General features: G+C 31.9%; 2 protein-coding genes across 2 annotated transcripts in view; one reads left to right on the top strand and one right to left on the bottom strand.

The window, feature by feature from the left end:
- Positions 1 to 4,213: 4,213 nt before the first annotated feature.
- On the top strand, positions 4,214 to 6,619 carry LOC115447107. The gene is made up of 4 exons (XM_037440009.1): positions 4,214 to 4,351; positions 5,134 to 5,321; positions 5,818 to 6,033; positions 6,176 to 6,619. Exons 1-4 carry the CDS (start codon positions 4,330 to 4,332, stop codon positions 6,293 to 6,295), a joined length of 546 nt encoding a protein of 181 aa, XP_037295906.1. The 5' UTR covers positions 4,214 to 4,329; the 3' UTR covers positions 6,296 to 6,619.
- Positions 6,620 to 12,781: 6,162 nt separating this feature from the next.
- LOC115447108 (homeotic protein empty spiracles) overlaps positions 12,782 to 15,921 on the bottom strand; it is a 34,400-nt gene continuing 31,260 nt past the window's right edge. The window contains exon 3 of the mRNA XM_030174040.1: positions 12,782 to 15,665. Coding sequence (XP_030029900.1) covers positions 15,471 to 15,665 — 195 coding nt within the window. The 3' untranslated portion in view covers positions 12,782 to 15,470. The remainder of the gene's footprint in view (positions 15,666 to 15,921) is intronic.

The following is a 15,921-nucleotide window of genomic DNA, read 5'->3' on the forward strand; positions in this document are numbered from 1 at the left end:
ATCGCCTTAAAGAAAATTATTTTAACCTCACTCTTTACCAATTACAAAAATAGGAGGCATAATTTTGGCAAAAATAATGGCAACATCTTTTGTTAGCTGATATTTAATCACTACATTTTATGTACTTAATAGCGGCGATAGCCTAGTTGGTTGTGGAACGAACTGCCGAGACGAATGTCCGCAGGTTCGAAACCCAAGGGCACAAACCTCTGACTTTTCTAAAGTAATGAGTGTATTCTTTATTAATTATCGCATGCTTAAACGTTAAAGGAAAACATTGTGAGGAAACCTGAATACCTGAGAAGTTCTCTAGAGGAATTTCGAGGGTGTGTGAAGTCTACCAGTCCGCACTAGGCCAGCGTGGTGGACTAAGGCCTAATACCTCTCAATAGTAGAGGAGGCCCGTGCCCAACAGTGTGACAGTATATAAATTCAGGGCTAATATTATTATTCATTATTATTTTACTTACCATCAGTGTAGTCACTTTGTTCTACCAAGATAACAATTTACTGACAATATTACGCCATAAACTGTATTTTTATATCATCCATTTTACGCCCACTATAGGACATAACCCTACCTACGTTTCTGTAATGAGCTAAACTTAGCCAGACCACACCAATCAAGGATAACACAAAAAATAACACATATTAAATATAGTAAAAACATATATTTTATATCACTCGTCGTTACTACAATGAAATAGCGCAGACGAACCGCACACGACAGCAGAATATACACACAAACATACATAGAAATGTTTATACATACCCGTCACGATCAGAACATCAAAATCATCTTGTCAACTGTGTTACGTTTGGGATACGTCAAAAAATGTTCTTTGAATTTAAAGGTTAATCTTGCAATGTAAATATTTTGTAGACAATGATTTTCCTTTACACGTGTTTTTAAATTTAAATAAAGAACATAATTTTACTATGCTCGATTTTTTTTTAATTTAGTTGACAATTTGATTCAAAAAAGGATGATAAACATTACTATGCACACAAAAAATTGGATATATCTATAACTACCACGCATATGTACAATTATACTAAATTAAATAATGTACAGCTAAACTAAGTTAATATTAGTTATACTATTATATTTACATGTATTCTATGGCATATAAAACCACTTGAGAAGGAACATTTTATTTGGGCCTATTTTACTGTTTACACATTATCTTCTGGGTTATGCGTCACAATGTATCAAGAGAAATAAAAATGGCGGAACATTTTAACGACATCGAACTTCCATTTTCAAATAATTGAATATTATTTTTTCGTTGTTAATTGATAGACATTTCTTTTTTTTTTTGCTAAAATTGATTAAAAGAAGATCGAAGGCATTACAAATTTCAGTTCTGCTGTGGAATGGCGATACCCGCACCATACGAGTATATTTTGTTTATTGAAAAATCTCGTAGAAACAATGGACTGTCTCAATTTTTTTGATAAATGTGAAAAACAGTAAGACAGACCGCATAAGGAAGTACAATACTTGTTTATAAGTTCCTTATTAAGTACGAAGTAAGAAATAAATAATTATTTACAATAATCCATCTGAGCGCACTTAATTTTCGCGTAAATAAAATTTTAAACCAGCAAACGGCACTCCTCGACTGTAACTTATTTTTTATTATTTTTTTAATAAACAATAATGACGTGAGGACTTTCGCCTTTTACATAATTTAAAAACTTGGCATTCTGGAGTATTCATATACAAAAAATAATTTCCCTTTTTAACACTTACACGATTCTTTATGTAGAGAATTCAACAAGACAATTTTACGATTAATAATTTCAATCATGACTCTGTTTTGCGAAACAAAATTCAATATTATTAAAATTAATATTTTTATTTGTCTTTTGACATTGTGGAGTCGAAAAATTAAAATAAAAATATATATTCACGGAATAATAATCGAATACATTTTCCAATGTCCAGCGTGGGTCTGTGTCACAAAGGGCTAAAGAATAATTTTACATAAAGTGCAAATAATATCATGATAAACAAATGTAATCATGATAGGTTGAAATATAACATTTTCAATGGCAACACTGCCACATATTTCTTTTATGTTGGTAATACTGTACTCATTATTCTAATTAAGGAACTGATTTACATACAAAATACAATTATTGAGCGCATTAATATACTGTCTACCAACATAACGGCGTTTGTGTTGATAAGAACTAAATCCATTTATAAAATAGATACATATATAGAAGAATTACTTACATTAAATAAAAAGAATTAAGTAGTGATATATTTGAAATAATTTAGTTCTTATCAACACATTTCTTAGTACATATTTCATTAATTTATCAGAAATAATATTAATCAAATACCCACAATAATATCTAATTGTTAATTGAGTTTAATCTATGACTGCTTCTACTGGTATCGCAAACCAATAGACTATTTCTTTCCAAAAATATTGACAAAATACAAAAGCATTAACGACGTTTCCCATAAGAAGCTATTATGAATTCAAATTTAGAATATTATAAATTACGTAATAATAACGTAGTGACGTCACGTGAGTCATAATAATTTCTTTTTATTTTGTTAATATTAGAAAAGAAAGCGATATTTTCAATAGTTTACATCATAGATTCAATTGACATCACTAAAAATAGTCGAATAATACACAGTATAATCGACTAAATATATTCATATAATTAAGTAAAATTCGTAAATGTTTGCAACGAAAACTAAAGCATAAAACTTCATATCCGATTTTGAGCATTCGCACAATCAATATAACATTTATAATGTATTTTAAATCATGTCCGAGAATACCTTATGGCTTAAGGCTCTAATGAAGGCAATTTAGAACCTTTGTTTCTAATTGACTGTGATAAACAATGTATATGAAATGAAGATAGTTTCGTTTATAAATCACGTGGACAATAAAGCACTTAGGAAAAATCAGTACAAATAAAATTTTTGATGTATTTTTTCCATCTATTAAAAAATATAATGAAAACATAATAGTATGGGCTAGATTAAGTACCTAACATTATTTTTTAGCTTGATTTTATATAGTAACCAACTTTGACTCGCGGCTCCGCCTACGTGAAAAAGTTTTTCAGATATAAAAGCTCAGCTTTAAATTTCTCTCGACATAAAAAGTAGCGCATAGCACTCGGGAGTAATTTGGCTTCCTATTAGTGATTATTTTTAAATTTAGTTTAGTGATCCATGGGCTTAGTGCGCTCAAACATATTTTTTAGAATTATGCATATATGTAGATAAAAATATTTAAATGTTTATTGAACGACATAAGCAATAAAAAGGGTAGCTCTAAATTTCAATCGATTAAGCAATGCTGACGTTGTTATCTATTCCTTTGTATCCTTAAAAACAGTTAATATATTTCAAATAAATGCAATCTGTTAGGCAAAGCCGCCGCACAAGCCAGTTAACCAACAATGTTCAAAGAAATTAAACCAATCAAACCGGAGGTAATTAAAAGTTAGAATTAACTGAAAGAATACATCGTAAAAATATCGACATGGCTGCTAATCGCAAACACTTAATGAAGGAAAACGATAATTAAAATCGACTAAGAGTTAATTGAGCTGAAAATGGGATAGAGATTTCGAATTACGTACAAACTATAAAAACTAGTTTTATGTTTGTTTACGTTTTTTCCACTGTGTCACTTGTGTGGTATACTGCATAAAACATGTGAAATTATAGATTATAAACAAACTAAATCTTAAGTGTAGTCTACTAGCCCATTTTCTAGCCCACATTACACCAGAGTACCTTTAGGTTTTAAAATAGGGCAGATATATATTTTATAGTACCTTATTATCTATATATATATATATATATATATATATATATATATTCAACTCATATGTGTAATTGTTGATCCAGTGCGAATTTGATGCAAATGTTGCTCCGCCTATTTTTTGTGTACATTTGTATCCCGGTCAAGATAATGGGTATACTTTGATCCCAATTGAAAATGTACCTGGCAATGCTGGATCTACATCAACCTGTTTTCGAGATACTTGCCTTCAAAATATCCTATACAAGTTGATCCAATAACGGTCAAATTTATTACACGGGAACGTCATATTTAGATCCGTGGTATATGTAATATACACGCTACACTAGCCGAGTCAATGTTGATCCGACGATACCGGAGCCTCAAATGACTAGTTCTTGTAACAATTTCAACTGCAAATCTGGCAACATCGCATGCGGTGGTAGGGATGGCTTCGGTTAGTTTGAAGTTGGGTTAACAACGTAGCTTTAGTCGCGTGCGAAAAGTGTTTGCTGTTGCGCGTATGTGGTTTTAGTGTAGCATGACAGACAAATCGGGAGATGGTAAGTGTTTTTGTATATTTTATTTATAATATTATTATAATAATATTATGATACGTACGTAGTTTGACTTAGTGTAGCATTTATGAAGAATAGGTAAGTATCATTTTACGTATTTGTCGAACCTTATGTTATCTACCATAAGTTGTATCAACTGTTACTTTTCTTTGATGATGAGTCTGATTTAATTGTAGCTCCTAAAATATCAAAATCTCTAAATGTGTACTAAATGAAATCTAGTAAATAGATCTAGACATAGAATGATGGGTACATCCCAATCGTCTGATAATCATTATCCAGCCCCCAATTTGTAGGTTTTGGAACTCAATAAATAGTTATTTATCCCATATTACACTTATTACAATAAAATTTATATAACATAATTATTTGGCTATTAATCTACCTATCCTTCATAAAAAAAATATCTTGATATTCAATAACTAATTCGTACGTTTAGTAAGTATGGCTTGAGTATCAGTATAGAACCACAACGGTATGATGTAATCTTGCATCTATTTAAGCTCAAGTCGGTACCGATTAATGAATAATATTGATCTAAACAATTGTTGATCCGTCTCTTGCACTTATCTATCTTAAAGTTATATTTTACCGACGGCTTTAGATATGCAAAACGCACGTGGGATTGACCGTGGACAACGCGTAGATACCACAAAACATTCCCGGGTCGATCAAAAAAGTATTACTGGCCTGAGTTATACATGTGTCATCTTGCACATTACGCATATAACATATTATTTACATTATTTTGTCTTATCTATTTCCAGAAAATATGGCAAACCACCACCATTTGCCGGGGCTAGATTCAGTGTCTGAACAGTCATCAAGATCAGAAAGTTCTGTAATTTCTATAATGCCTAATATAAAAATAAGCGACAGGGATCAAATACGATTTGATGGTATGATAGGTTATTCCGACGAATCAGACGATTCTAATTTAGATCAAACAAATACCGTAAGTTCTATCAATCTCATAAAATAGGTGAAAAATTATAGAAAACTCCACCATTATAAATACCTATAGAACAACTTTATGAAAAGACATTTCATTGATTTTGAGATTTTGTGTAAAAAGGCATTCTCAGCCAGAAGAAATTAATTTTAGACTAAATATATTTTTTGTTGCCACTCGATCCTGTGCCATAAAGGTATCAAAAGTTAAACGGGACATCATCAATTAAAGTACAAAACCTTCACAAATAGTAATAAAGGTTTAATAACCATTTCAGTGAAAAATACTTATTTTAAAACTTACATGACTATAATATTTTTATAGGAATTGCTCAATCAATCAATCAAGATCAAAACTATTTGAAAATCCTTAGAAGGCCTTCTTCTAACACTTTTCGTCCTGTAGTTAAAACAGTTATAGTAGTTGCTATTAATATTCCTATTAACGTTTTCACTCGGTTGGTACATTCGTATTTTTTATAAAAGAAAATATTTTGCAGACAAATGATAAACAGTACCCAGTGGAAAATCAACAAAGTGAGGTTAAACTTTTAAGCAGTTCGTTAAAAGCAGCAGATGCGCTAGCAGTAACTGATCTTAGCGTATCTGGCCTGTCATCTTTTTTAAACATAACCGGCCTATCAGAAAACCTACCAATAAGTATCTCCACAGATTTTGAACAACATTTGTTCCAAGACAAAAGTCAAAATAAACAGGTATTTGTGCTTTACTCTGCCTTTAAATTATCCTGGCGTCCACTTTATAAAGATGCTTATATTTCATTGATGTGTTTATACTTAGTTGCTAATAAAATTATGAATATGAACTATTATTATAGCTACCTATTTCATTTTACAGACTGTGACAACAGAAAGCTTTTCTACTGATAACGACTTTTCGCCCAGTGATGGATCTGATTTTGACCCCCAAAAAGCTGGCTTTAATACTGACGACAGCTGTGAAAAGGTAACCACATAATTTGTCGCCGGGCAAGTTCACACCGCATTATCCTTAAGACTATTTTGATTAAGCATTTGATTTTGGATTCTGTTATTCAACACTTTTTCCGGTACGTTTTAATTCTTTCTATTTATTTAAAATATCAGTTCGTCTGAGGCTACATTACTAGTTCCTTTTTTAATCAGCATTAGAATATGAACTGTTTATACTATGTACATATAATGACTTATGATAGAGTTTATTGCTATTTCTTAACTTTTCATGTTTTGATGTTTTAATAGCACCTGTAAGATTTTCGATCGTTAAGTTTCTTTCTTTCGTATGAAATTAACAAATTTAGGACCATACTTCTTTAAAATTTTCGTCCTTTTTTCTTGTTTCAAAGTCGTAAACCGAATGCAACAATCAACGGATTATTTTTGACGCTACTGAAAATTCATCGAAACGAAGAGGCGATCACATTTTCTTTCTGAGTTCACCTGATGCATTTGTGTTATTGGAGATAAAAGTTAAACTATGATTATATAATGTATTTTTTTTAAACACGACAGGTTATTAACTTTGTTATGGGTCGCATAATTGGATCGGTTTAAAGTGTCTTGGTTGTTGCATTTACTTGTTAATAAGGTAGATCTTCATCCTATCAAAGCTCACTTTAGAGTCAGTGTACATTTTCTCAGATTTCTCAATTTACCTGTAGAAGTTCCTTTTACATTTTTGTCATAGATAGATCAGTACTCAGATATATCGATTTTTTTGCGTAGTGTCTCTCAAAAGATGCGTCGACAAATTGGTCGCAACTCATCCACCCTCACAAACTTTCGCATTCATAATATTATTAATACTAACTATGAAAAACTATTTCATAAGTCGTATACTCGCTAAAGCTTAGTGGGTACTAATATGCTAAATCTTCATTTTAGGTAACTGAAGACGAATATTACGATGATCAAGTGGTATCTAATTCAAAAATTTTGAATAGAAAGCTGAAAAGAAAGCGTAAACGGTTTCAGGAAAAGGAAAAGAAAAAAAGGGATGAAAGAAATGAAAAATTACAAGTTTTGGATAACAATGTGGTAGCACCAAAAAGAAAGGGAGATCAAGATTTTTTTTTTAATAAGGATAATGATGAAAAACTTTCAGCACATGGAGAGAGAATACGTCATAATATGATTTGTCAGACTACATCAGAACAAAAAATATCAATTAGGAGAATAAAAGAATCCGAAGAAACAACTTATGATAAAAATTCCGGAAAAAGTTTGGGAAAACGTAGTTGGGACAGAAGAAATGCTTGTTTTTATTGCCAAGAAGTAGTGACCAATTTTTCGAGACACCTTTTGAGACACCACGCTAATGAAATCGAAGTTCTTAAGTACCAAAATATAAATGATGCAGATCCTAAAATTAGAAAACAAAAACGACAAGCGATTACAGATAAACTACGAAACCAGGGAAACTTCATACACAACTCCAAAGTGAGCTTTGATAGGGACGGAGAATCCTCCCTATTACCAATAAAACGCAACAACAACCAAGGAACTTCAAGCCCATCTAGTTATGCCACTTGCAAGATTTGTTTGGGTACATTTAAAAGAACAACATTTTTCAGACATTTTAAAAAATGCAATAACAATGACGATGCAAATAAACTGCCGTCTCTTAAAAGAAAATCACTATATAATAATAGTATAACTATTATCCCCAATACTACAAATACATCAGGAGAGCTCAGAGATAAAATTTTGTCGCATCTTCGTTCTGATGAAATTTCGCTAGTAATAAAAAATGATTCCTTAATTACTGCATACGGCGCACGGCTTCTAAAAAAGAAAAAAGAACTACGCAGTCGAAAACAGATTTGTTCCAAAATGAGGGACTTAGCAACTTTATTAACTATGATGCGAAAGAAAGACTCAACCATTGAAAATCTAACAGATGCCATTGAGCCAGAGAAATATGATACTTTTATAGATTCCATAAAAGCTATGTGCGGGTATGACAAAACAACGGGAACGGTTAATATAACTAGTATACCTGCACGATTGCGGCCCGCCATATTGGGGGTGTATTGATATCCTTTATACTCAGTGCATCATGTCAACAGAATCTGCAGCGTATAAAGAATCTTATAAAAAGAAACTAGATGATTTTAAACGTCTTATAGAAATAAACTGGCAATGGGAAATATCTTCGAACGCTGAAAAATCACGAAAGAGAGCAAATATGATGAAAGAAAACGTCATTCCACTGGATGATGATATCGCTACTGTTATGAGGCAAATACAAAAGTTAGAAATTAAATACAATGAAAAATTGAGAAGAAACCGAGATCCACTAAATTATGAATCACTCTGCATCGTAACAATAGCTCATATAATAATGCTGGATAGAAAAAGGGCAGGTGACGTAGCTCAAGCCGAACTCACATTTTATATTAACAGAAAAAATGAGGAAGTGCCGGAAAAAGTGCTGGAAACTCTAACATTAGAGCAAAGAAAATCCATTGAAGACTTAGATATCTTTCAAATTCCTGGAAAAAGAACACGAGCTGTGCCGATTTTGTTAACAAAATTAATGAGAGAAAATATTGATTTGATTATCGCTTGCCGTGAAGATTTGAATATTCCGAGTTCCAACAAATATTTATTCGCTAGACCAGGTACAGAAGAACCTTTTGATGGTGGTAAATGTCTAGATAAGATAAAAAAGCAATGCAATTTGAAACGACCTGAAATGTTGACTTCTACTGGCATGAGACATCATATAGCAACTATGTCACAAGTACATGCAAAACAGAATGACCAATACACTGAACACTTAGCAGGATTTCTAGGACACGATGTAGCAGTTCATGCAAAAAATTATAGACTGCCCATGCAAGTTTTACAAAAAGCTATTGTAGGGACACAACTTATTGAATATGAAAACACACTTACCGAAAGAAGACCAAACGAAACCAAAACTACTTTGCATTCAGATCTTGTTATGGACGAACGAGATAATAACGATAAGACATTAAAAATGCTACCTGATAGCGAACTACTTAGAGGTTTACCTGTAACTCCTAACAACACTAATGAAACCCCTGAATCAACTCTTAGTAGCAGCACAATAGCAGAAACTGAAACTAAAATAGATAAAGTACAAGAGAATATAAATTACCAAAGACCTAAAACTAAACAAACTAGACTAATTAAAGTTAAACCAAATATAAGAAAATCATATACCAAACATCAAATTAATTCAAGTAGCAACGCAAGTGATGAAGAGATATTAGTTCAGAAAAAATATAGGACTAGACAAATCAAAAATAATCCAAAGGTAAGAAAAGAAAATAAAAAACAGACAAGTGATTTAAGTAGCACGGAAAGTGATGAAGGGAAGCCAGTTCAGAAAAGAAATAAAATTAATCATAGAAAGTGGTCCGAAGAAGAGATTAAGGTAGTAAAAAAATATTTTCAAACTTATATAAATAAAAAGAAGAATCCCGGTAAAAGCAAATGTATGGAAGTGTTAAATAAAGAACCTGCACTTCAAAACAGAACATGGATGCAAATTAATACCTATGTCAACAATATTTATAAGAAAAAGTAAATTATAATAAGTGATATTGTAAAATTAAATATTGTTTTTTAAATATTATTTTGTGCTTTTGAAAATATTAAAATGATAAATGTTTTTGCTACTGATGATTAATAATTACGATTTAAATTTTGTCATTTTGGTCTTACAAAAATATTTATGGACAGACTATTATTATTATCCCGTGATTCGTAATTTAATATGACTCGATTTTTCATTTAGTAAAACTTTTGTATTTTCCTATAACAGTGGCGAAATCTCACAACCAGTGGAATGACACTTTGTTTTACTTGTTTGCTAATCGCCAATACGAAATACCAGTAGTAGAAAAAATGAGCAGAGAATATATTTCGTAATCAAACACAACATTTTTTATCAATCACAATTACAAATTTAATTGTCTTTAAAAAAAAACTTATAATATTATGCTGTAAGTCTATTAATGAATAATTTTTTAGGTTCATTGGAAAAAATACATTTTTGATTTTGAATTTATTAATGAAAAATTATATTTTTATGTTCAAAGACAAAATCTTTATGTTTAGCAGGTATCTTAAAACTAAAATATGATTTAATTGATTCTTATAATAATAATTATTATCAATTACTATAGGTATTTCTTTATAATAAAATTAAATTGTAAAAAAAATGTTTTGTTTATATTATATAGCCGACTATATTTTAGACCTATGCCTCTTCTTGCCCTGATTCCATATTATTTGGGGTCGGCGCAAAATGTTCTCTTCCATACATACATAACGTCATACCAATGTTTTTACGTCTCTCTCAGTTCATCCACTATCCGTCATATCATGCTTGCATGTCGATTTAGAGTACTCTTAAACTAGCCTTTCCTAATGCCATCCCCAATTTGACTTCGCTATGTTTACCGCGGTCGGCTCACACGATGATTGCTTTTGATTTGACGGATTGTAAGCGGTCTTGTTTCCTACGCTTATAATATTTAATAATACACTTACTACGTATATACTCGTATATGTATTAGTAATGAAACTTGCACAGAACGGCAACGTCATATCGACCAATAACACGTTTGTATCGTTGTAATTGGTCCGTTTGAATCGGATCAACATAACGCTAAGTGGAATTGTATATTGGATCAACAAGCGGTAAGAAATTGTTAGCTTCAACCGAATCCAAATGTTGATCTAGTTGGAGCCACATTTGTTACTAAAGATGAATATTGGATCAACAAAAGACGGTCGGATCAACATACGTTTTCGGATCAACAAAGTGCTCGCTGGTAGTCGCCCCTGATCAACAATTAGCGGAACGGTATCTCTATATATATATATATATATATATATATATATATATATATATATATATATATAGATATAAATCAATCCCTATTTCTCTCGGTCACGCCACACGCGTGAACGGCTGGACCTATTTCACTATTTTTTTTTGTTGTGTTTGTTATTGTCAGGAGAAGGTTCTTATGAAAGAAAAAATTCAAAAAAAAAATGCGCGGAAAATTTGAAAATTTAAGAAAACTTAACGACGATATTAATTTTACATAACTGTCAGTGGTTTGAAATAACTGTCAGCGATCGACAGAATTCGCGCGTGCATACATAGTTAAGACAGGACAGCGTCCGTCGGGTCAGCTAGTATACCATACATAGTGAACAAATAGTCTTACTCCGAATAACAAAGTCAGGGTAACTTAAAAAGATTAGTCACTCATAGTGAGAGTCCGCCTGGGATGGTACAACAGCAATATCTATTTCTGCCGACAACAGTGTGTAGTCACTGTTATGTTCCAGTTTGAAGGACATTGTAGCCAGTGTTACTGGACATAATAAAACTTAACATATCATGTCTCAGTATGGCGAGCGCAGTGAAATACCAAACAATATTTTGTAAATCAAGGTGTTGGATGGTGTTTCTACTGTTTATGGACAGCCGTATCGCTTGAGAACGACGAATGGCAAACTCGTCTCGACATTCAAAGCAATAAAAAAAAGGACAGCAAACCCTATAGTACCAGATAAGAATAAAAATGATATTATTTTGTACCTAACAGTAATATTATAAATATGTCATGTCATAGGTAATACGTGTCAGGCGGCATTTTTAACACCTTTCCGATATACAATATCGATAGAAAACACATTAGAACTGTTCTGCGGGACATTTAGATGCAAATATGTCTTGTAGTGTGTAATTGGTGTCAGACATGGCAATATATTTTGACAGCTGCATTTATATTAGACTTTTGTGGATGTTGTTCGTAGTTACAAAATACTTTAAATGGACTATGTTAACTTAAATAAAGTCTAATCTGATGCTATAAAAAGATATTATAATATTTTATAGAGTAATATACCACTTCAACAAAAATAAAATTATAAAATGGCATAAAAATGTGTATTTCACTGCTATATTTTCAATTACGGAACGTAACATTTTAAAACTCGATCAAACCAAAAGCAATTCCCGTACAGCCTAATAAATCATTATTGTTTAAAAACAAAATCAAAATAAATAGGTCAGCCAGTTACTTTTATATCGAAAAAGTAATCATTTCAAATAACAAGGCATTACTACGGGCATTAAAATCGTTGCTCGGTAAATCGATGAGAACTCGATACTGGTAATCGTAAATCACAGGAACAAAAGACGGAAAGGCGAACACAAATGAGCCTTATAATCGCGTATTACTTGCTTTTAAACGTTGGATTTGTGACAATGGTAGTGGGTTTGTGTTCGAAATTTAAAAATATGACGATCTTGTATTTTCTGTACTTTAAAAAAAGAAACACACTGCAATTTTAAAAATGGCAATGGATTCTCATAACAAACGTCATAAGTCAGTTAAAGGTTAAACAACTTCTTAATTACAAACTAACACAAATTGATTACCATGTATCTAATTGAAAAATTGAAAATAAATTCAATGATGTCTAATTAAAAGGATGAAACATTGTCCACAAATTATCATGTTGTCTAGTTTTAAGTATTTCAGACCACAGACAATTCCCTATTCCACACATTCGACACGCTCCAAAGACAATTAGACCATAAATACCAAAGTAACGGGTAATATAGTCCATTATTAAGGTGGATTAAGAAATTACGTATTTTCATTTTTTCTTTCATTTGAATGAAAGGTAAACTGGTTTTTATGCCATTGTCTATTATACGAGCATTTATTAATGTAAACAAGAGTATTACCTTCACGCAAGTAGCGAACAGAGCTAATGGCTATTGCAAAATGAACATTATTAAGAAGTATATTGCGTTGAAAATATATTTTTAATACAACTGTATGAATAACTTGCTAGTGACAAGAGGCACGCTATCCAGAACTTAGCATTACAAAATACTACATGATCTTGCACCATGCTATTAAGCCGCTAATACTTTATAATTACACTTGATTTAATCCAAATAGGATAAAAGTGCATACATATTATATTGCACATGATTGGTAGGAACAAAAGAGTGATATTGTATGAAAACACGTTAGTATCTTAAATATATTTTTATTCTTCGATAAATGACCAAGTTATAGCTTTCTTATGATGTTTTCTTAAATGATTTACCTCTGCAGTCTTAATTACCATAAAGCAAAGATTTTGAGTTAGATTCCCACGTAGACGCAAATAACTACAGCCTACAATACGAGGTTTTGGCTCAAAAATCTTTTGTAGTTAGTACTCATACAAATGTTAATATAGCAAGTTCTTGACGCATAACAATTGTATTTTTGTGTAGTAGTATTTTAAATGTGTAATTTGCTTTTCGTAGAGCTTTAACGACTATTCTATTTTAAGTGCTAGCGGAAACTTCGTCTTGTTTTAAGATGATGTCATGTTTAAATTAAATTGTGACTGACTGACTGACTGTTGACTAGAATAGAATACTGCAAAAAGCCTTTGAAGCTTTGTAGTAGCTCTACACAATATAGCGTACTTTCGGGTCGGCAAAAAATTTATGAAAGTAGATTTTATTTCTTGTCTGTTAAGGTCGCTTTTAAAGGGCTGCCAGCAGCTACTTAATAGCGAGATGGAAGTAAATGAAACTGGAAAATGTATCAGGTATTTTCGATAGCAATTATTTTGTATGTTTGAACTTATTTCTGAATAATCCACATTCCACCACCGAATGCTTAGAATTTGTGGGTTTCAAGGAAAATGGTAACCAGTTATCATACTGTGCACGTGAATTTTGATCTCTAATAAACACTTGCACAACAAAATAGTCTAATAAATAATGACAATTCTGGCATAATAAATTCGGACGTCATATCGATATCAAAATCGATATAAATCATAGACTACACAAAGCTTTGTCGCGCGAGTGCTAATCAATAACAAATAATAAAGCGTCAAAAAAGGTTACGACATAGATGCATATCGTATCAGAAATCATAGACAAATAGCCGTCGAAAACAATCGTCACACACCTATACAATTCGGTCCCGCAATTACTGGCCACGATGGGACCGGCGATACCACGCGCATTTCTTAATAACACACCAGTAATATCGACTTCATCTTTCATCTATCCTTTCCTCACTTTAAAGAATACATATATCTATCTCTTTCCATCTTGACAGCTCGTTCGGAAACCACTATATCAGCGTTCGAAATCTAAAATGTCTAATTATACCCACATCACTCGAGGGGCTCGTCAAAAACGTAATTTTTTTAATTAATTCAAAATGGTCCCAAAACTATTATAATAAAGCCAATTTAGTTATCTAAAGTTTGACGCGTTAACTAGAAATACAGGCGCCATTTTGTGTTCGGTTAATTTAATAGCTGTCACTAAATTAAAAAATCTTTAATTTACGTCGCCGTTGGAATTTTCGTCTAATAAGATAATTAACTACTGGACAAAATGAGCCGGTAAATTAGGGATGCCATAAATTATCTGTAGGCTTAATGGCATTGCAAAAGTAAGCTTGATCCGTAGGTAATTAAAGTAAAGACAGAAATCATTAAATTATTGGATATGTTGATCACTATGTTAAGAGCTTTAATTGTTTTTATTCCAAAAGGCTGATAATAATAGCAAATATATTATATTTTTTATGGAACACAAATGGAAATACTTAATCTCACAAATTGTTTTCTAATAATAATATTGTAATAAATTGTTTATCAGAGTCAATTACGTGTTAAATATTTGCGTGATAATTTTTAACACAAGCCACAATATATAAACAAATCCAGTTACATATTTTATCAAAATTTTCACGAAGGGCGACGCGATAACAACACCTTTACAGACTTCTAACTCTGATAGTATGCTAATGGCCTCATACTAGATCCGATAAGAAGCCAGACAAATTGAAATATTCAGGCTATACCTAACTTTTATGTTATCCCGGCACGACAACTTCACTGGAACTTTTCGTGGATTTTAATACATAATTTTCGGTTAATGTATCATATATGAATCACTGTTTATAATTCATTATTTGAGCTAAAACTGCAAATAATCAATTCCCGTCATTGCTTCGTGAAAATCGCACGAATTTCGTACGAACGCAAACTCCGCGCATAAAGGCGTATCTCGCCGTCTATACATAATAAATTAATGAATACAACTACTATTTACAACGTCACTTCTCTTACGTCTCATTTTCACTTTCACTTAGTTCGTCCATGTCCATATCGATCAGTTCCTCGTCTTCCTCCTCGTACGAGTTGTTCATGTGGCCCTCGTCAGGCTTGGGGTTTGAGGAGCCGGACTTCCCGCTCTTGGCTTCTTCCTCTTGCTGCATTCGTTTGTGCTTCGTTCTTCTGTTTTGGAACCACACTTTTACCTGGTGACAAATGGTGGTTTATATTATTTGAAGAATTTGAAGTGATGCATTTAATTCTATGGGGACATCCTGATGACTAGCATTACCTATTTAAAACGCAAAAGTGGATACTCAGATGCAGCATCTAAGACTTATGTTCATTTACTACTTTGGTATGAATGTTGAAATAATTAAATTAATTCGAAAAATCAGTGCAGTAAAAAGTACCAAGTACATAAATCGCACTATAATAATTACAGGGTATCTACTCAGAATA

The sequence above is a fragment of the Manduca sexta genome, chromosome 18, assembly GCF_014839805.1.
Source record: "Manduca sexta isolate Smith_Timp_Sample1 chromosome 18, JHU_Msex_v1.0, whole genome shotgun sequence".
NCBI classification, from domain to species: domain Eukaryota; kingdom Metazoa; phylum Arthropoda; class Insecta; order Lepidoptera; family Sphingidae; genus Manduca; species Manduca sexta.